Raw genomic sequence first — 23658 nt, forward strand, 5'->3', positions numbered from 1 at the left:
CACTTTGTGTCAAGAGTGAAACTGATGCGCGCAAATTTCACTTCAAACTTTTGTTTTTACACGCGTCAGTTTCACTCTTGACGCGCGTCAGAATCAAAACCCGTTGGCGGCCATCTTTTTTATGCCGACCGAGCATTCATAGAGTCACCGCTCTGTATTTGCTCTGGAGAGCAGAGCGGTGTGGGGATCATCGTCGCCGTATTTGTGTCCACCGGACCCTTCAGAGGCGAACCGTTTGGCGAGTTTCACCATTTGCTCGCTCCAGGAGCTGCGCTATGACAGCCGCTGTCAGCGGTACTTCCGCCTGTCCCGCGCACAGTTTGATGTGTTGTCCCGCATCGGAGCGAGGATTACGCTCGCCCTCATCCATCTAATCTGTCATTTATTTTGATGATAAATAGAGCCAGCTTCCAAAAGTTATTAACCTGTCCTGTGATTTTTCTCTCTCTCACGCCCAGACACGAACTTATGCACAGGTATGTTGGTTGTCTTCACATCATAATAATATTTCATATAATCTAGAATACAAAAAAAATATTGAATACAAAATGAATATGTCTCGTATATTGAAATAAAGTTTTGAGTGATAAAATATTTGCTTTGTTGTGCATCAGAACCACACCAGGCATTTAATCATATTACAAAATAATTTACTGAAGCATCCAGATCCTTCACCACGTGAGCAAGCAGCAGGCTCCTGATTGGTTAACGTGGTGCGAATTGACGCCAAAGTTCAGATTTTTTGACTCGGGTGGCAGACACGAATTCGCGTCAAATGCATCAATGCACAAATAGCACTAACTAAATCATTTGCGCGTAACGCGCATTACACGTTTAACCCACCAGACGCTCAATTCGCGCCATTCGTGTGAACTTGACGCACGAATGAGGCGTATTCGCGACTACCGAGCCACGCTCTACACCTCATTCGCACCGCAGGAATTTTTACGCGCATAGCGCGTCTTTGCATTGACTTAACATTGAAATCATTCGCTCCTGACGCGCTATTCGCGTCCGGTGTGAACGCACCATGAAAACGCTGTGTTCTGCTGCCAGGCCTTTAGATGGCGAAGAAACACTATAGACTGAACTAACACAGTCTCATCCCAAGAAGTCATATAACTGACGTCTTGGGACGTCTTTTGACCATACGTCAACATCCGCCTTTTTAGGGTACCCTTAAACGTCAGTTACATGACGATCCCGGGCCGTCATACAACTGACGCTTTACCTTTAACGTCAGTTAGGTGACGGGGTAGGTTTAGGTCTGGGGTAGGGTTAGGATCCAATAACGTCATCTAACCGACGTTTAAGGGTACTCTAAAAAGGCGGATGTTGACGTATGTTCAAAAGACGTCCCAAGACGTCAGTTATATGACATCTTGGGATGAGACTGCGCTGACTGAACATGTAGTACACATCATAGTCTTCAGAGATTCACGTTTTTGTTGTTTACACAGAGACCGTTTTCAAAAGTTTGCGTTTTCAGGCTCCTTTGTCGTGTAAATGAACGGCCAATATGCATAAAAAGTTTTACGTTTTTTGTTGAAAACGGTGTCATGTAAACAGCCCCTAAGTTAGGCCTTGTCCACACGGACACGTGTATTTTTTCCTCCTGCGTTTAAAAAAAAAAACGTCCACATGAAAACGCAAAAACACGCTATCAAGCGCTGTCAAGAGCATGCAACACCAGCAGGCGGCGATATAACCCTAACCGTAAAGCCACATCGGCCAATCAGAAGCCAAACAAAAAGTTACAGGTTCCAGTAGGCGGATAACGGCGCAGCGCAGGCGCACACGCTGACGTCGCAAGGCAAAAACCCCGGTTTAACAGTCTACACACGACAACACTGTAACGGCGTTTCTGAAAATCCTCACCCTGGCAGGGGTTTTCAGAAATGTTCGGTTTCAGTGTCAAAAATACTGCGTTTCCGTCTGGACGAACGGCCAAACCGCGTAAAAAAAAAGTCACGGTAATAAAAATACCCGTGTCCGTGTGGACAAGGCCTAATTTAGGGGCTGTTTACAGTTTACAGTAGCACACTCAACCCAGCAGTGCAGTTGGTTTCACAGCAATAAATGCCATGCGGTTAATCCATATGTCCTTCATAGTCTAAATTGTTATTGAAGCATATGGGTTCCCTAAAGTCCTAATTTAAAGACACACTTGGCTTGAAGACTGCGACACACACGCATCATTCGCATGTGCTGTGTGACCCTCCTACAGCCGGCCGGTCCCACCACATATTCACAGTCACAGTCACCGCCCCTCCTTGTGCCGGCGCTGTGCATACCTGCTCATCTATTGGCCAGTTCACCACTGGTGTGTGTAGAGAACATTCCCAGTCGACACATTCAGCTGTCATTGCTGAGCTGCAAAAATGCTGAATCCGGCAAGAGTTTTGCCGAACAACATGCATGTACTCTAAGAAGAAAAGATTCAATGGAACCTTAAGAATTGATGATGTATTGTCAAAATTTGTAACAAGTTACATAGTGTCTGTAAAAAAAAAATGTTCATGATTTGTAATCACAAAATTTTTTTATTTTGCCAAATCAACTTAAATAATTTATTATGAGGTTCAGATAACAATATTTTGAGTTTCTAATGATTAAATTAATCTCCTTCATTGTATTAACTCAGTTTTTCCATTACAATGAACTTAAAATTTTAAGGCAACCAGGTTACTTATTTTTAAGTTAAGTTAAACCAAGAATATTTTTTTACAGTGAACTTGACTGCTTTATAGATCTGTAAAAAATAAAATAAAAAGATAGATTTGTGTTCATATTTGTCCAATTTTCTGATAATCCCATCGTTTTGTTAGTTTTTTTTTTTGTTAATAATGAGGCACAATTCATACTTAGTGACTCCCCCTATCTGTGTTCATATTTTTGAAGTATCCGCTGTGTCTGTTCAAACACAGGCGTGGAGTTCATTCTTAACTCGCTTGTTAAGTAACATCTGACGTGAGCGTACTATAATCCGATAGAGCTGGTAATATACTCTGAAGTGTGCACATCAGTCCAGATAAGAGTCTTAACGGTTAAATTTTAGCTGTTTAAAAGCAACATGCACTGCAAGATATGATTGAGTTTTGTTTGGGTAAGAGGTTAACTATCTTTAGACCCTTCTGAAGGTTTATAAACAGTAAATCTGGGCCGGGCAGAATTTTACAGCCTTTCTCTTCACAAGGGCGTTCAAATATACACTTTTCCACTCTGAGCTGTTTACTGTTTTGCTATACGGTTTGTGCTGAAAGTTTAGGGTCAATGCAAGTTATTTATAAATCCTCTGGGTTCTTGACTCAATTTAAAAATAGCTTTTGCTATGTCAAAATAGTTTTAAAATTATATTAAAACTACATCCATAAAACGATCCCATGATGGAACCCTTAAAAGGTTCTATATACAGTATGAAGTGCCTCACGGAACCCTTTAAGGTTCCATTTAGAACCTTTTCTTCAAATGGTAAACATTTACATTTATTCATTTAGCTGACGCTTTTATCCAAAGCGAATTACAATTGCTATATATGTCAGGCGTTGCACGGCTCTGGAGCAACTGGGGCTTAAGTGTCTTGCTCAGGGACACATTAGTGTCTCACAGTGGATTTGAACCCGGGTTTCTCACACCAAAGGCATGTGTCTTATCCACTGCGCCATCACCACCCCTGGTGTACTGTAGCCCTTCTACAGAATACATCTGAATACATAGTAAGCTGAAAAGATTTATTTCTTCTGGCTAGATTCTGAAGTGTGGGACACCTTACTATCCCATGAGGCCACAGGACGGGATTTCTGAATGGAGGTTAAGTGAAACAACTGACACTGGTAGATCACATGACAGGTCACATGACAGTGTCAAAATGGTTCAAATGTTGTACCTACTCATAGGCATGAATAGTCAAGTCAAGTCAGCGCTTTTAACAATATGGACTGTTTCAGAGCAGCTTTACTGTGATAATCGAAAATTACAGTAACAGAGATTGTTTGGACTTCACAGTTGCTGTCTTTCATCCACACAAGCCAAAAATAGATTTTCTGGCTTTTCTCAGTTTCGACAGCTCCAAATTCAAAAATAATTTCTACATAAATTACCAACCCGATCTCACAACCAAGTCGTACGAATTCGACGAATGATTCAAAAGTGGCTAATTCGTAACAATTCATACGACCTCACTCGTACGAATTAATACGATTTTGCTAAATCGTACATATTTTACGAGTTGGCCAATTCGTATGAATTCGTACGAATGACCTACCCCTTACCCCGCCCCTAAACCTAACCATCACGTGGGTTTAGACAAATCGTACGTATTAGTACGAGTGAGGTCGTACGAATTAGCCACTTTTTAATCATGCGTCGAATTCGTACGAATTGGTCGTGAGATAGTGTTGCCATTTTAAATACACATTCATCAGGTGAAGATCCCTTTAACAATAAGTGCTTCTGAAGAAAGGGGTCGAACATTCAGCAACCCAAGCTTAATCATTTGTTCATCTGTATTTTATCTGTTTTTTATTTGTTGAACATCAATTACATTTTTACCCTTAAATGGGTTTGGGAGTTTTTTGTATTTCCTACAGTAGTTCGGGAAACAGACACAGTCTCTATATGGTGATATCTAGGTAAAAGAGTCTCTATGTGGATCTGACCTCAGTGACGTGAGACAGCTGGCAGACGCTCCATGCTCGGTTTATCTGTCTGAGCCCCAATTCATGGATACTTCCTCAATTTTGATGTTAAAATACATTTTCTTTTCCCCAAATCATGCTAGTAAAGCATTTATTTACCAGTAATGGCTGATACTTATAACTGAACTGAGCTGGATGGTGACATTACGGTTTTCTACAGAATATACTATATAAATGAACTATAACTTTTATATAACAAAAATGAACTAAACTTACTTAAGCTGGACACAATTTCCAAGAAAGTCCTGTTATCACTGCAAAGCTGCTTTGAAACAATCTGTATTGTAACAAGCATTATACACTGTAAATAAAGGTGACTTGACTTAGCCACATTTGCTAAAGAACTGTTGATGTGTGTCTGAAAATCATTAAATAAGAGGATTGAGCAGTCACATGATGTGGTGTGCTTCCCTCCGTCCACATGTGTGGGATCACGACCCCTCTCGCCCGGGTCTGCAGTTACACACAGGCAAATCGTACAGACACATACACATTCACACGATCATACACAAACGGAGATCTTACTGTGACCAGGATATGACCTAATAAACTCTTGCTTTAGGTCTCCTCGATTTCATCTAAAATCACAAAAACACACCCGGGCAAAACATTTCACAAACGTATTGATCGCCGGTTAGATCACTGCCAGGATGAATTCAACAAAGGACTCATTGAACAGACAAAACCCCAAAAGTTAATCACCAACTAGTGTATTTGGTTAAGCATTAGAACGTGTCTCTCACAGCACATCCAGATCGATACTCTCGCTGGAAAGGGATTCAACTACGGTTCATGCACTTTTTAAAGCTATATATTTTTAAAAACTATACATAATACAATTTTAATAAAATGAAAGGCCACTTAAGAGATACAAAAACTTACTGTAAAAACAGTTTCTATATACATTTTAATAAAGTATAGTTTAGTTTCCCTTGCTTGTAAGTACATTCAGCGGTATTTCAAAGAAAATTAGCTTTCAAATTTATACATAATTATACATACTTTAATTCTGACTTACAATACTCTAAAGTTGAGCTTATTCTATAATACAAATTTAAACTAATACATTTGCGTTTAGTGTCTGAAAACATTACATTCGGCTTGTATCATTTACATAAGTACTCTGTAAAACTTTATTTTAGGATCCAGTTCTCACTATTAGCTGCTTATTAGCATGCATATTACTAGGATTGTGGCTGTTTATTAGATAAAGCACATATTAATGCCATATTCCGCAAGATCATATTGTACAACCCTTAGCAGTTTATTGAGAAAAAAAGTGTGACCAAGTACTCTTATTGTAAAAAATATCTGTGATTTTAACGGTAAAATACTGTAAAAATGCTACAGTGCAAAACTGTTAATTGGTTAACAAAAAGTGTCTGTTCTATACACGGTAAATAACTGTGATATAATTTTACAGTAAAATACCGTTAAATTTACAGTTTTTGAAAGTGAAAAAGAACAACTCATTGTATAATTTACAGTGAAAAAATATAAATTGATATTCCCACAATTCCCTGTGTGACACTTCACATTTGATGAGTTTTTGTTGAAATAACTGCTGTGATGATTGTTGGTTGTCAGTGTATAACAATGGTCTAAAACAGATATCAATACGTCAATAAGTTGGTAAATCAACATTTTATCAGAAAATAAAATACGGTTTATTACTGTAAATTTTAAGTTAAGTCTGTAAAACCATCAACGTTCTTACCGTATTTTTAACGGTTAGGTTTTGCCAACCACAGCTGCTGTTTTTTACCGTAAAAATTACAGTATTATTTTTTACAGCAGTGTAGGCTTTTTCTTTTTCACAAAAGTAATCCAGTCATGATAAACTAAGGAAAACATAGTTTTAAATCTCAAAGCCCTTAAGCTGGCAAAAAAAGCGGGAATTTCCTTCCTTTCCACTACAGACAAATGCCCCATGTCACTTCCTGTGCACGTGCTGTCAAGTCCCTGGCCCTGTGGAGAGAAAGCAGCTCAACTGAAGAGTCCAACGAACAAATTAAGCAACAAAAACAAAGCCTCAAGCTCGTATTAGCATCAGTAACTGCAAATCCTCTAGAGGCAGTTGGATTGAGAAACGCATAATTGATAAAAATAAATTACATAATGCATCAATGCATTGTTCTGATAGCCTCCATCACATCTTTATGCCAAAAGCGAGAGTCTAAAGTCTGCAGGTAATAACCCAGGACTGTGGCCTCTAAATAGCATCCTATCCCAGGGTGGAGGAGGGGATCAGCAAACAATACTATCTAGAGTAAGCACAGTACCTGGCACCACACGGCACTCACAGAGACAAGACATGACATGACTAATAATCACACCACACCATTATTCACAGCTAGAAAATATCACCACTTCAAACCACGATACAGGTAGATGCTTTGTGCTAAGAGTAATCCTGTCTTGTCTGAAAAATACTAATAACATAAGAGAGTAATGAAGAAGAGCTACAGAATAACTGTAAATGCCGAGAGAGTTTTACCTGTTTGAGCCTGAGTGAAGACATGCTATTTACATTTGAACACTAGCTAAATTTAAAATGAGATTTTTATTAACTCATTTGAGTCTAATCCCCAACTAATGAATGATGACATGCAGTATGTTTTAAAAATGAAAAAGTTATTTTGAATTATACACCTGTGAGAAAATTCAGTATTCTCCTCAGCCATCAATAAATGTATGACCTTTGTTTAATTACTATCATATTTTTTTATTACTCTAGACTATTATTTACATTCACCTTTGTACCATGAGTTTAGTCCAGTGGCCCTGTCCATAAGTGTATTTCTGTCTGTTGAATGAATCTCATGAACTGTTCATGACATCAAGGCTAGATTATTGTAATGCTCGTATGGGTGGTCGCCCTGCACGCTTAATAAACAAACTTCAGCTAGTTCAAAACGCAGCAGCTCGAGTTCTTACCAGAACCAGGAAGTATGACCATATTAGCCCGGTTCTGTCAACAATACATTGGCTCCCTTATTAAACATCATATACATTTTTTATATTGCTGATTACATACAAAGCACTAAATGGTTTAACTCCGGCCAGTTGATAATACCTAGAATATTGAAATCGACGCTAGCGGTAGATCCTTTTCCTATTTAGCACCAAAACTCAGGAACAGTCTTCCTAACATTGTCCGGGAAGCAGACACACTCTGTCAGTTTAAATCTAGACTAAAAACACATCTCTTTTACCTGGCATACACATAACACACTATACATTCTATTATTCAAATCAGTTAAATGATTATTAGGCTGCATAGATTAGGTCAGCCGGAACTTCCTATAACACCCGATGGACTCGTTACACCATTAGAAGAATGGCGTCTACGCTAATGGTAGTCTTTCCATTTATTCCGAGGTTTACTGAAGTCAGCCGGATCTGGGCCGTATCCAGATCAGACGGTGAACCTGCGCCTGGACATGACCACAACGCATCCCTGAAGTGCCAGCCTCATCAGCCCTGTGAAGGCCTCATGGACACCTCAACAAACCCGTCTCCATATTGGCGTAATGACTCCGACCTCCAACCAGATGGAACTGGATAATATTCTGAATGTTCTGATCCAATCTGACTTCTGCCCTGTAATGCTCCTCAATCATAATCACACACTGTTCGTTTGTTGGCCAGAGGAGAACCGAGCGACTAAGCCTGGTTTCTCTCAAGGTTTATTTCTCCATTCTTACACTGATGGAGTTTTGGTTCCTTGACACTGTTGCCTTGGCTTTTGGCTTGCTTAGTAGGGGACATTTAATATTCAACAATATTGATCTGGCTTACTTCAAGTGGACAATGACACCATTTTCTTCTAGAAACAAACTTGAAGCTGCTTTGAGACAATCTGTATTGTAAAAAGCACTATATAAATAAAGGTTACTTGACTTGAATCTTGTATATGTATCCAGTTTATCCTTAGTGTCTTAGTAATATGAGGAAATGTACACTGGAGTGACCTGGGAACACTGGAGTGAGCTAATCCTCATTAGCTCCAGGATTGAAACCCACAAGCTTTGTGTTGCCAGCCCAGTTACTCGTCAAACTAAGTATAGCTCATATACTGTTTTATTGTATAAGCTGTAGCTGGCAGTCACTGTGGCTTAGCTCAATGGAAGTGTAGGATATAAAGTGAACATCAGGATGGGTTTCCAATTTAAATATATAAATGCTGTTAAAAAATTTAGATGGGAGAATTATTTTTAACAGACTATGGCATAAGTTGTTTTAACAGATAAGGTGACTTAAGAGATTGTGTTTGTGTGTACAAGGAGAACAACAGAGGACCTAAAACAGAGCCTTGAGTCACACCATACTTTACTTATGTTAGGTTTAACATCTATTTACACAAAGTGCTAGTAAACTGACTGGTAGGAAGCAATTTAGGCTAATTTCCGTTAAAGATTATGGCAACATCATTCTCCAGTCGGTATAATAGAATATCTTAATCACTAGGGCCTAATAGTGCTAGTAGAGATCCAACCATGATTGTCAATTTTGACTCTTAAAATGTTGTGTTGTGGTTTCTTTATAAGCGGGTTAACAACTGCCATTTGGACTGTTCTTGGCAAATATCCTAATGATAGGGATTTAATAATACTGAGGAAGGCTTTTAAAACTTCAGAAACACATTAGCTGTAGCTTTGTGTGTATAATAGAGTCGAGCTCATCCTGATGTATAATAGTGAAGGACTGAACTGGAAAACTCACACTGTAAAAATGAATACGCTATATCTACTCAATAATAATTAATCAAATTAATTCTTTAAAAGGTAACCATTTAAAATGAGTAAAATTTACACAAAAATTTAAGAAAAACAGACAGATGTCAAAGTTGAATTTTTTGAAAAGTTGAAAAGTTGAAAGGGATGCTCCACTTTTTTGGAAATAGGCTCATTTTACAACTCCGTCAGAGTTAAACATTTGGGTTTTACCGTTTTCTAATCCATTCAGATGATTTTCTGATATTTAGAAGAATATCAGTAACCAGAGAGTTTCTGGTCTCATTGACTTCCATAGTAGGAAAAAAATATACAATGGAAGTCAATGAGACCAGAAACTGTCTGGTTACTGATATTCTTCTAAATATCAGAAAATCATCTGAATGGATTCGAAAACGGTAAAAACTTATTTGTTTAACTCTGGGGGAGTTGTAAAATGAGCCTATTTCCAAAAAAAGTGTAGTATCCCTTTTAGAAGTCTTTTTTATTGCTAAGATTAAAGACACCTGATGTCACCATTATGGTGATCAGTGTTTGTTTTAGTTGGGCTTTTGGCCCTTTCTTATTATGTCATTAACTTTAAGTATTGTTTGGCTGCTGTACCTGAGTTATAACAGCCAGATGAACAAACAGAAAAGGTGATCTGATGATGTTGGTTGTGTTTTAACATAATCATTATTTCACAATCATTTGACCTGAATCACTGAACTCATAGAGACCAATTTATTAGTTAGATTTACTTTATTAATTATAGCAGCACTGGCCATGTACAGCAAACTATAATGAAGTGCTCAGTTATTTCTGATGGGAAAGTTGTCAAGAATACCGAAAGCTGTCATTCTGTTAAAATAAATGTGTGCTCAGACTAATTAATGGTGCTTATATCAATGATATTAAGATTTTAAGCTTGTCTTGTGGTAAAAATGACAAATGTACCATTAACAAACGACACAGGACTCACCCTCAACTTTGACACTAGATAAACTCACAAACATACAATGATGTGTACTAATTATGGTGATCATAAATGGGTTGGTCGGATGTTTTACTAGCATCATAACTGATAATAGTGTGAAAAGTTTTGTGTGTTGATGATTGTGCGTCTCTTTATATCAGTTTCTATATTTGACTCTCTCAGACAACTAGTAAATGTACTGGCCAAAATACATTTATCTCCTCTAACAATGTGGTGTGTTATGTCTGGTTCTCATTAACAGAACTTTGAAGTTCCTCTTTTTACAAAATGCTTTTGGCTTCCACAGCTTTTAAAAAATTTCTCAGTGATTTTTGCACATACAATGAAAGTCAATGGGGTCAAAAAATATCATTTTACCCCACTGACTTCCATTTTACAGACATTTTTTTTTATATATATATATACAGTATATCTTCTGTTGTGTGAAGTAATTCAGGTTTGTACCGATGTGAAGATCAGTAAAAGATGACAGAAATGTCTTTTTTTGGGTGAATTAACCCGTTGAGGGTCAGAGTAAAAGGAGAGTGATTTGATGATCTGGAGTTGGGTATGTAGCGATGATATAATCATAGGAGTTTAGTGTCAGTGCATACTTAAAATGTGCATCACCTGAGTCCATTGTTCCAAGTATCTGAACTATCATGGTAACTGTTGCTCTTGGCAACACACACATGTGTTTTGATAATCCACATTGATCTTTCCATTGACTTCCCTCCCACCGCTGATAAGATTTCAGCTAAAGAGAAGTCCTTTGGACTGTCACTCTTATCATTGGCCACTGAAGAAGACACACCCTTAAAATGGGGAATGAGGAAACTTTGATGACGAGATGTGTGAAGTACAGATTGTGACGCCATGATACAATCTATGAAATACACTTTTATAGGCCATACTGACTTGTCATCAAGAGACTTTATTTAGATTCACACAAGGGTCAAAAGAGACATTTGACAAGACTAGAGTCATGTAGGGTCATGTACATATTTTATATCCAATGCATGTTTTGTTAAAGCAATTAGCTCCAACAGAAAACATAGAAAGAGAACAACAGCAATGCAAAAAAGTTGTAATTTATGGACTCATTACACATTTATAAACTAAACATTAGCAATAATAGTGATTTCCGTAGTGCGGAATAGCCACAGCCACAGACAGTTGCTGCTCCTTTCTGCTGCTTCAGATAAGTTCTTGGCCACTGAATCCGACGTCTCTGAGCCACAAAACCTCGACAACCCACTTCCACTGGATAAACCTGGACTCTCCATCCTCGCTGTTCTACTTCAGTGGCCAGACGAGCATACCGCAGTTCCTTCCTCTCAGATGCCTCACACAGCATCCTCCCATGGCACTGTTAAAATGCGTGCTGATCCAGACCACAAAACAATATCTGGTCGGAGGTCAGTGGTGGCAATCTTAGGTGGAAAAATAAGCCGTTGATCAAGATCAGCCAGCATCTTCAAGTCCCTAGCAGCTTCCAGTTGTCCTGGGCGAGTAGTTTCTTGCTGGTTGCTTGCCTGGGCGGAGGAATATTGTCTTCTGCCTGTAATGTTTTGCTAGAACAGGCGGCAACTTACTGGCCATACTACGCTTGCCTTCCAATGCTAAAGCCAAACATCGCTGTACTTGGTCATGGCGCCAAGTAAACCGACCTTGATAAGAGCCACCTTACATCCTGTCAGAATGTGCCTTAATGTGGCAGGTGATGAACACAAAGGACAAGAGGGATCCTCTCCTACCCAGAGGTTTAGGTTCTGCGGTGATGGGAGAACATCAGATGTTGATCTAATAAGGAAACTGATCCTACTCTCTTCCATTGACCAAAGGTCTTGCCGGCCCATCTTGCGTTGTTCCACACTCTCACATCTCATCCACTCTCCCTGCTTGGCCTGGGAAATGGCCTTTATACACCTAATCCTCTCCTGCTTTCGCACCTCGTTGACTACCAGCTTCCTCCTTTGAGCTGGGCCTGCCTCGTGGCATTTTAGAGGAGCTAAACTGAGCCCAAACCCCCCTCTTCCCTGTACTGTTGTCAAAGAAACCTCATACACAGCCAGTGGCCACAGCAACCTTGGCAGTAGACCAAACTGAAAGCACAGCTGTTTATGCTCTTCAATCCTTACTTCTCCCACTCGAACTGTGTCCTTTAGATCCCCATCGTACCATCTCCCAAGACTCTTCACTGGCTTCTCAGAAACTGTTGGTCTTGCTTCACCATTAATGAAGAATGTTTTATCTACTACCTTTCCTTTAACTATCAAGATGCTCCTTGATTTAGAGGGCTTAAATTGCATTCGTGCCCATTCAATATTATCTGTTAACTTCCCCAATAACCGATTAGTGCAGGCTACTGTTGTAGTCATGGTTGTCATGTCATCCATATGCTCTGATTGGTGCGCTCTCCTCCTACTACCCATCGTGATGCCCTAATGATTACTTCCATTACCATGGTAAAAGCCAGCGGAGAAACGGTGCATCCTGCCATTATTCCAACCTCAAAGTATTGCTGTGTATTGCTGAATTTTGGTAGCCTGACTTCGTCATACTCATATTCTAGTGAGAATATGAGTCTGAAACTGCTCCGTTGGGCTTTGATTATGAGGCGTGTCGTAACTGAACCAGGAAAAAAAAACTCTGCACTTAATTGGATAGTCGGTAGAACCAATCAGAGCAACGCAGTAAGTCAACTACTTTGCATAGAGTTGTCAACTACAGAACTTATTTTAGAAGTTAAATAACAAGTGTTGCTTCTTTTACTTACTCCTCCATGAGTGCGCCCAAAGGAGAAACCACAAAGACCACAGGCTTTTCATTACGTCCCATCTTCTTAGCGACCGTCAGAGCCAGCTGATAAGTTACACTTTTCCCAAATCATGTAGGAAGGACGCCAAAAATATCTTTCCGATCGACAAATGCCTTGATTGCAGTTTTCTGTTTGTCTATTGAAATTAATACGCTGTCGATTTATTTCACAACAGACGCGACAGCGGAATCTATACTCAATTCTCCCGCTGCAGTCATCTCTGAGCGAAACCAGTTAGCGCTTTTTGATAACGTGATGATTACGTCCCTGCAGATCACCTGTCCATCATCGTATAAAGCCCGCCCTGGCAATTTGATTGGCCCGAACGTTTTTTTTTTTTGCCTGATCATAATTTCTCCTCAATGGATCGAGTCCAGACCGAACTTCCCGACCAAAAAATGTTGTGGGCGGAGTTCGGGCTGGCATCCAGGCTAGAATTTTGGAGTTGAGAAACTAAATTGCAAATATCCAAAATAGGCTTTCACTAAATTTGTTATTGACATTGGTATATAACATTATTGACATCATATAACATTATCACTTTCTCGTGATCCAGCATGATGGATGATGGTTCATTTTCAAACAAAAAAAAGGCAGCTGTGGTTTCACTGTAAAAAAATACATAAATAAATAAATTAAATTTAGTTTTTTATTTACATAATCTGGTATATTGTTAATTTACACACCTATTGAAGTACTAGATCTGTTTTGTACCATTGTAATACACTGACAACCACCAATCACAGTGGAGATGAGAGTCACGTGATGAATCAAAGCTCATCACAAACAGCTTTTCCACAGGAAAGTTAATAGTGATATATAAACACATATAGAGTCATTCACACACACACAAAACACCATCATGACACACATGACATTTAAAAAAATGCAATAACATTAATTGAACTAAATTAAATGTAACATAAAACCCTAACGTACATAATTGATTCGGGGAAAAAAAGCTAAGAAAAACTATGAAGAAACAACACATTCTCATCCCAAGACGTCATCTAACTGACGCTTTTGACCATTCGTCAACATCCGACGATTTAGGGTACCCTTTAACGCTATCCTAGGGCGTCATCCAACTGACGCTTTACCTTTAGCGTCAGTTAGATGATGCGGGTAGGTTTGGGACTGGGGTAGGGGTAGGGTTTAGGGTTAGATAGCGTCATCTAACTGACGTTAAAGGGTGCCATAAAACGTCGGATGTTGACGTATGGTCAAAAGCGTCAGTTATGACGAGAACGCCAAGAATCAGTTATTTCAACAAAAATACATCAAATGTGAGGTATCAGGGAATTGTGGGAATGTCAATTTACAGTTTTTCACTGTAAAATTTACAAGAATTCACATCCAAAAACTGTCAATGTTACGGTTAGATCTATCACAGTTATTCACTGTACATAGAACAGAAACTTTCTGTTAACCAATTAACAGTTTTTCAAGGTTGATATCACAATCATTTTTACAGTGTACATAAACGCCACAAACACTGCATTCTGGACATAATGCTGTCTTTAAACAGCTCATTGTTTTTGAACTTGAAAGATTGTGTTGAGAGGAATGAGAAGTGAAAGAGGAAACCCCCACAAAAGCAATGCAGCGACCCTGGGAAGTGAGCCAGAACTGGACACTGAACACTGGACACTGCACCACCGGGATCAGGCGAGGGGGGTCAGGGAGGGTTATTCACCCTGATCAGAGGATATAGTTAAAACAGGCTTTTTAGCCAGTGCATGCGTCATGAAGTGTCTTCCTCACACACTAGCAGAGTCCGGTAAACAATCTCCACTTAAAGACTCGATAAATGGCTCGATAAAGGCGGTTTCCTTTTAAAACAGGACATTTTGAAGGGTGGTATTAATGGGAAGGAGATCTTCTGAGGGCATTTGAATGGACTTAAGTATGCAATGAATACTTAAGTCAGTCTAATTTAAGATTCTTAATCGTCAACAACTTTTTGTTCATTTCCTGGATGTTCTTGTCTTTTAATAAATGCTCAATTTGCATTATTACTGTTGTGACTCATGTCATTTTGTGTGTGCATTTAATTTCCAACATATTTGGGGTTTATTTTACCCCAGCAATACAGTTTGTTTTTAAACAATAGTTCAGTTAAGCCCAGCATGTTGGATCAAACATTGAACCCAATGAGGTTTTCCACATTTGACCAAGCGCTTGGGTTGCCAAAATGACCCGAATTAGGTTGTTTTTAACCCAGCATTTTTACTTTTTTAGTGTCGAGAACATTTCATCCAAGGAAACTTTCTATTCCACAAAAGGTTCTTCATAGTAGAAAAAAGTTCATTTTAAGGTTATTTTAAGACCTCTTCGTAGAACATGAAATGGTTCGTTTATGACATTTGACCGAGACTATGGCATTTGATGCTGGAAACTAAAATACAGTACAAAGTGTAATTAAAGGCTTATAAAATATTCTTTATTGGCTTGTAAAATCAAAAGTCAACATTTGTCCAGAACTAATGCTCTATAAAGGCTGTCTGAGACATTTGTAGGGTCACGAGTGTTTTAACTGTGTCTGAGACTTGGTCAAGTTCCTACAAGTATGCAAGATCAACAGTAGAAACGAAAATATTTCTGTCATGGCCTCACATTTTCTCTCACGTCTAGTGTTTTCAAGTCCAGATTCTGTTCTTGGTGAATATAAATGTAGAAAGTCTGTTGTGCATCTCAGTTTGTTACCTGATTCTGAGCTGCAGAAGTGACAAACTGTCTTTAGAACTGACAATGTCACACAGAAACGTCTGTAATTATGACTGACTTCTGTCGTTTATGGATAATCAATGGGAATAGTCTTAGGATACCTCTTATGGAAAACGTGTGGCAAATACCATGGTGCAATGAAGGCACCAGATAATAAATATCATGGTACAACTACAAAACAATAATAGCAGAATTGGACACAACCAAAAAAATGTGGAAGTATAGGACAAGAAAAAAACATAATAACGGCTAAAAGGATGTGGTACACTTTTTAAACCTGTGAAAAATAAATAAAATTTAAAGTTTAAAAAGAGTACTTAAGGAAATAATACACTTTAAAGGTGCATACGTTGAACAGAATGTAATGATTTAAGACACTTAATAGCATTTTATTTGCAATTAACTGAAAATGTATAGTAGTTTGAATTTATATGAAATACAAATAGCTGAAATTTTGTGTCATTTTTTGTCTTAAGAAGGACTTACATCTTTATATGTAATTTCATAACTACTTTGTCTTTGAAATGTGGTTAAAGTTACTGCTGAATGTACTGACTGGCATTTATGATAAACTAAAATATACCTTAATTTAATTTCTATTGAAACTTGTCTGTCATAAATATATTTCCAATTACACATTTGTAATGAAGCAGGTATTATGAATGAATTATTTACTCACTGCACTCAAAAAATACACATTATAAATAATGCTGATTATATTATTAGTTATTTTGAAAAATAAGATTCTACAACATAAGAACATACGATCAGAAAGTATGAATGATTTTACAGAAAATGTAATTCATTCCCAAAACTAGCACAGATATCAAGAATCAGCATACGAATCTCAACAATGGTGACATTAAATATTAAAAATTCATACTGCAGTGCATGCTAGCTACTACCAAAATACAAACTTTATTCATGGGTCCCAGCATGCATTGCAGCATGAATCATTTTTTTTTTATGATCAGCATTGTTGATATTCATATACTGATTTTTGATGTCTGTATAAGTAAGCGTAATACCATAGAGGTTTTTAAAATCTGATTGTACCAACACTGGGCCTTACAGCACAATCACAGTTTTTTTTTATAATATATATATATATATATATATATATATATAAATTAAGTGATTTTTGTGCTTAAAACAAGTAAAATGATCTGCCAATGGGGTCTTAATTCATCTTAATTCAAATGGAAAACAAAATGATTCGTCTTACCCCATTGGCAGATCGTTTTGCTTGTTTTAAGCACAAACTCACTTAATTTGGATTTTTTTTTACATTTTTTATCAGAAAAAAATAGAATTTCTTATGTCATTTTACCTCTCTAGCAAATTCCTCTTGATTTCAGATTTTTTTTTTTTAAATTTGGACTGGAAACAAGACACAAATACTAATTAGGAATAGCATTTTTAGCACTGTACAATGTGCACGTGAACGTGACACTTACTTTTATTTATTTAATATTATATGATCTGCAAGTTAATACTATTGTATATGAATTACAAGATTGAAGTACACTACAGGTGCATTTCTTTTTCACATGAACTGTTTGTGAAACTTGACTTTTTTTTGGTTACACTTTATTTTAAGGTGTCATTGTTACAGTATAATTAGCACATAATTATTTAGTGTAAATACATGTAACAAGGACACTGTAAAATAAAGTGTTACCATTTTTTAACTGTGTAAAATGTATAATTGCTCTTGAGCCAGGCAGAGAGTAACCTGGAAGAGTTGGGCATTAAGTCATTTTTGTGTCATATGGTGAGGATGAGATTTCGTTGGGTGTGAGTGGTGTATTGTGCATGCTAAGGTGAGGCCGCTGTGACTCAGTGCTGATAGAGTGTGTGGGGGTCTGATAGAGGAACCCAGGACACACCACAGTTACACATTTACAGACAGGTGCCTATAAATCCTCACACACACTCACCAGGAAAAACACAGCCACGGACGCCTTACCCAAACAGAGGACTCCATCACCACACACACACACACACACACCCCGTCCTGGACTAAACTTCCCTCTGAATCATGTGTTCTGGAAACTGTGCTAAATGCCTGGGGATCACGCTCATCCCGCTGGCCATCATCTGTGTGCTCTGCAACATCCTCCTGTTCTTCCCCGGCGGGAAAGTGGCAGATAAGAGCGAAGACATCACGAACGAGGTCTTTTTCCTGGGAGGGATTCTGGGATCCGGCGTGCTGGTGAGTGAACGTTTAACATCTCATGCATTTAACGTGTCAATTTGTGCAGAAGGGTTTGTGGAGGGATTTCCTCTGTTTCAAGCTCATTTTTTTTTAGGCCTATGGGTTATTTTTATCATGAGTTCTTTGAGCTTTCAAAATGTTACACTATTTTTTTTTTTTTTTTGATTTGAAGGTTTTTGATTAAAATGTACTCACATTTAAAGAATATACTGGGATGGTCTTTGTTTAGATGATCTTCCCGGCGCTGGTTTTCCTGGGCTTGAAGAACAACGACTGCTGTGGATGCTGTGGGAACGAGAGCTGCGGAAAACGGTTCGCGGTGAGAAACTCCTCTTTAACTCAAACGCTCGTCTCTTGAGGACCAGAAGTCATGTGACAAATGACATTTTCACGCCATTCCTTCACACAATGGCCGCGTTATTCCCGCCATCTGAGAAAGGCCTTTCCGGGTTAAATATTCGGCATATGCATTTTTGTTCTTTTTTTACTCTTATAAGCGATTTTTGCAACACACGGGCTATTGTTTTAAAGAAGAAACATGAATAAAATTACAGATCCAAACATTACGGTAACATTTAAGGTAAAAGTTGCTGCCTTACGTTTTTAAGTACAACCAACTTGGATATTTAAGTCATTTCAACTTAAATCACATTGAAATGACTTAAAAAAAAATAAAATTAAAATACTGTACAAATATATTGTTGGTTTAACTTAAAAAATGAAGTAACCTGATTGCCTTAAAATTTTAAGTTGATTGAAACGGAAAAAGTGATTAATACAATGAAGGAGATTGATTTAATCATCAGAAACTCAAAATAATAAGTTATCTGAACTAAATAAATGAAGTTGATTTGACAAAAGAAAAAATGTTGTGATAAATCTTGAAAATATTTTTTTTGCGATATTTTTTAAAGATATCTTGTATAGCCTAACTTATTTTGATGAGTTAAGCAACGTAAAAACATATGTTGTGATAACGTATCGATCATATATTGGTTTGTTTTGCTCTAGATGTTCAGCTCTATCCTGTTTGCCGCGGCCGGAGCTGCCGGCGCCACTTACTCCGTGATCATCTCATGTGTGGCCATTAATCACGGACCCAAGTGCTTTACACTAGCAAACACCACTGACACCAATTACCCGTTCAACGAGGGGTACGTGCTTATTTTCCAGTAACAATCAAATCAGATAATAACCCAGTGGCTGTAATGTAGCACTGTGCATGTCCTTCAGAGACTACCTGTCCAACCACACACTGTGGGATGTGTGCACGGGCCCGGGGGACATCGTCACGTGGCACCTGACCCTGTTCTGCATCCTGCTGATAACCGGCCTGGTCCAGATCGGCCTGTGCGCCTTCCAGGTGATCAACGGGCTGATCGGCACCATCTGCGGGGACTGCTGCGGCTGCTGCGGGGTACGGCTCGCTCTCACACACCTCACTCACAAACAATTGAGGAAACACACTGCCTTAACATTATTAAACGTCATGGATAATTGAAAAAATTGAGTAACGTCGAATTGTCAAGTTCACATAACTTAATTTTATACAAATAAACTTTAATTTTTTTAAGAAGGTTAAATAAACGTTAATGCTTAATTGAAAAACTTAAGCTACGTGAACTTGACAATTCCGCATTACTTAATTTTTTTGATTAAGCAAGATGTTTACATAATTCATAATTTCAAGTAATGTGGAATTGTCAAGTTCAAGTAAGCATTAAGTTTATTTAACCAACTTAAAATTTTTTTTAAAAATAAACCCGTTGCCTTAAAATTATGAAGTAGGTAAATGTCACGCTTAATCAAAAAAATTAAGTAATGTGGAATTGTCAAGTTCACGTAGCTTAAATTTTTAAATTAAGCATTAAGTTTATTTACTTTTAGAAATTGAGTAAACCTGTTGTCTTAAAATTATAGAGTAATTAATAAAAAATGATATAGTTAATAAAATTGAATTTTAATTAATTTATATAGTAGCCTAAATAAACTTCATGCTTAATCAAAAAAGATAAGTAATGTCGAATTGTCAAGTTCACATAAATGTTTTTTTTTTCAATTGAGCATTAAGTTAATTTAACCTACTTAAAAATAAAATTGTAAACTCGTTGCCTTAAAATTTTAAAGTAGGTAAATGTCATGCTTAATCGAAAAAATTAAGTAATGTGGAATTGTCAAGTTTACGTAGCTTACATTTTTCAATTGAGCATTAACGTTTAATTACTTAAATAAATTGAGTAAACCTGTCGCCTTAAAATTATAAACACTGTAAAAAAATATTGTTGGTTTAACTTAAAAAATTAAGTAATCAGGTTGCCTTAAAATTTTAAAGTTCATTGAACTGGAGAAATTAAGTTAATACAATGAAGGAGATTGATTTAATCATCAGAAACTCAAAATAGTATGTTATGTGAACCACATTAATTATTTAAGTTGACTTGACAAAAGAAAACATGTCTTGATAACAAATCATGAACATATTTTTTTTTTTACAGAGCCTAAATAAACTTCATGCTTAATCGAAAAACAAAAGTAATGTCGAATTGTCAAGTTCAAATAACTTCATTGTTTTCAATTATGCATTATTTAAAAGCGTTTACTCAATTTTTTTCAGTAAGTGAACTGAACACTAGTCCACAGTGTATATCTGCATTGATGATGCAGATTCATAGCATTCATATCTAAAACATGTTTATTTGTGTTTATCTGCAGGAATAAACCACTCGGAATGGATCAACGATTCTTCAGTTCTAATCAAACATCGAAATCTGTAATTGTCAACATTTTTCACCTCATGATTTTTATTTATACTGTTCAGATGGATGGTGTTTTCTTCCGTTTGCTGTATTCAACATTTGCCTGAGGGCTCATGCTTATGAAGGCAACAGATATTTGATATTGTTATATAAATAGGCCTATAGGCTATTATGATGTATGATACCGATTTATATAGGAAATATGATATAATAGCTATAGTGTATTGATACATAGGACTATTAGAAAGATATTTATTCAAACTGTAAGAGAATGTTATTTTCGTACAAGTATTTAGTCTTTTTTAATGATGGAAGGGAACGTGCAAATATGTGAATTATTTGATTAACAAATTGAAAAACAGTTTCATTTTATCTCAGGAAATCCATTGCTATATTAGTAAAATAATATTTGACACTTAATAAACTCTTGAATTAAAAAAAAAAAAAAAAAAAAAAAACACGCAGCTGTCCTTTGCATTTTTCCACATCACTCAGCAAAAGTAAATCTTTTTTTTGAGTTCTGGCTTGAGAAAACAGGAAGCAGAAGGACAGACAGAGAGGATCTGGCCCGCACCGACACTCGGGAGATTTCGGGTTACTTATAAACAACAGCTGGCCTGTCGGAGATGATTTGTGTAATTTTCATAACTAAACATGCTAGCCGAAACTGTACTGACACGTCTCTGATAAGAGCTCTTACGTATATAGGTGATAACTCTTGTCCAAGCTATTGAGAAGAAGGCTTTCTGGATAAAGTAAATGTTTGTTGTTCCACCGTTGTGATAATGATGTGTTATCAGTGTGTTTATAAGGGGAATGTTATTTTATGATGACGGGTGTATAGGCAACAGCTCTTCACACAGGAATGATTAACTCGATGTCCCATGATGCCTGTCGCTGATCTTTTATTACTGACAGATTCTCCCCTCGACATGCTTTATCCGGCTTTTGTGGCAAACAAAAAGTATTATAGTTGAATGATTCATGATTTGTTTCTCGCCAAATAGTCAGACTAGCAAATATCCCTTTATGTGTTTAATATGTTTAGTATGACAACATTGCGTAATTACAAACAGCTTTAGGCTGTAAGTAATTCCCCGTGAAGCTTGTGTACAGTACTAGCACATTCAAATCAACGCAAATGTAAAAAAAAAAAAAAAGTACCATTAATTAGTATAAAAGTGTTCCGCTAATTGTTAACAGATCAGTAGTTTATTTACATTTAAATAGTAACTGGCCTATAAAAGCGCATAATCATGTTTTTAAGTTCTTATAAAACCAGCATGACTCAATGCAGACCATCATGATTTGCATTTCACTGATTTGAACTCTGTACAGAAATCCCTGACTCTCGCTCAGATGCTGAGGTGACCCTGAGACCCCTGCTGGACATCCGAGGAACTGAGGCCTTTAAACATCTTGTTCAAAACCCTTGTTTTCAATGCATCCGCTGTAAAAGCTGGATAAAGCTCCTATCACCTATAATTTTCCATAGCTCATGTTGTTGGTTAGGAGAATTTTGCTAGGTATTCTGATTAATTATTTTGTCATTTTGCCTCCACGTTTCCCCGATTGCGCACAAGCTTCTCCTCCTGTCCATACGGCAATCTCTCTACTGTGCGACAGAGTCGCGCGGGTATGATGCAATCGTTAGCCTACTTTCACTAAAACTGCTTCTACGGGGCCATAACATAAGCTACAAAGCAATGGAGCATTTTATACATTGTCGTGTTTCTTTAGAAATAAATAAAGGACAAATGGGGTCTTCAAACGCCTCAGATGTAAAGTTATTCGCTGTCAAAGTGACGCCAAAATGAATGGGAGTCAATGGGAATGCTAACGCAAGTGAAGTTCTGCTGCAAGATGGCGGCTCCCGCGAGGGCGAGGCTTCAACTTCCGTTCGATGGATTACCCCCTTGATTAAAACGACTGAAAACGCGGATCACGTGACCATTAACCAACACTGGATATGCGCGTGCTGGTGTAAACAATGATTGACGAATCAAGGAAGGATACGTCATGACTGATAACACCCAATCATAGAGCCGAGTGTCAGCCTCTGCGTCAGCGTTTCTAAACTTCTCCGTTTTAGGTCTTCGTTTTATCCCGTTTAGTCTGGATGGGAGGTGCAAACGTAGCAAAAGGTCTCCATTTTTAAACGAAAACGCAGTAGTGTGGGCGGGGCCTAAGACCTGACGCACGGACCCATTATACTGTTTTATAGCCAATTTACTTGTCTTTATGTGCATGCACTTTAAGTGTGTGCACAAAATCTGCGGGAATGAGTCAATATACGTACAATCCTTTGCAAAAATCGTACACATCATGTTCTCACACAGTAGAAATTACATTTAGATTTTTTTTTAGCTTTTAGATTTTGTAAATTTTGAAGAAATTCAAATGTGTGGTGACAGCTGTAGTGCCTCAATTCAAGCTGTTTCTCTTCCTACAAGTTTGCATGAAATAAACATCATATACGATAGTTAAAAATGTCAGATTGTGCGATTTTGACAGGAAACATGTCAGACTACACGTTGCTTACTGACCAATCATCGCTCGCCATCTTTAAAGTCCCACTGAAGTGCCTTAAAACACGCAGCATTATTCAATGTGTTGACGTAATTTCCGCTGAAACATGAAGAGGGCGGGGCATATTGATAAACACCTCCCCTTTTTTAAATAGCCAATATGCGGTTCTAGAGAACATTTGATTGGACAGATGAGAGCTGAAGTTCAGAGTGATGTCAT

At 37.6% G+C, this 23658-nt stretch overlaps 1 protein-coding gene across 1 annotated transcript; it reads left to right on the forward strand.

Annotated features, from left to right (window-relative positions):
• Positions 1-17877: 17877 nt before the first annotated feature.
• On the forward strand, positions 17878-21087 carry tm4sf4 (transmembrane 4 L six family member 4). Its single transcript, XM_039657370.2, has 5 exons — positions 17878-18151; positions 18384-18473; positions 19166-19308; positions 19388-19571; positions 20867-21087. Exons 1-5 carry the CDS (start codon positions 17978-17980, stop codon positions 20870-20872), a joined length of 597 nt encoding a protein of 198 aa, XP_039513304.1. The 5' UTR covers positions 17878-17977; the 3' UTR covers positions 20873-21087.
• Positions 21088-23658: the final 2571 nt, after the last annotated feature.

Source organism: Pimephales promelas, chromosome 2, assembly GCF_988280905.1.
Source record: "Pimephales promelas chromosome 2, fPimPro1.hap1.1, whole genome shotgun sequence".
In the NCBI taxonomy this organism is placed as follows: domain Eukaryota; kingdom Metazoa; phylum Chordata; class Actinopteri; order Cypriniformes; family Leuciscidae; genus Pimephales; species Pimephales promelas.

Coding starts and splice junctions, on each gene's coding strand:
- tm4sf4 (XM_039657370.2), top strand. CDS start 17,978: ATGTGTTCTGGAAACTGTGCTAAATGCCTGGGGATCACGCTCATCCCG. Junction 18,474..19,165: donor GCTGCGGAAAACGGTTCGCG/GTGAGAAACTCC, acceptor GTTTTGCTCTAG/ATGTTCAGCTCTATCCTGTT. Junction 19,309..19,387: donor AATTACCCGTTCAACGAGGG/GTACGTGCTTAT, acceptor CATGTCCTTCAG/AGACTACCTGTCCAACCACA.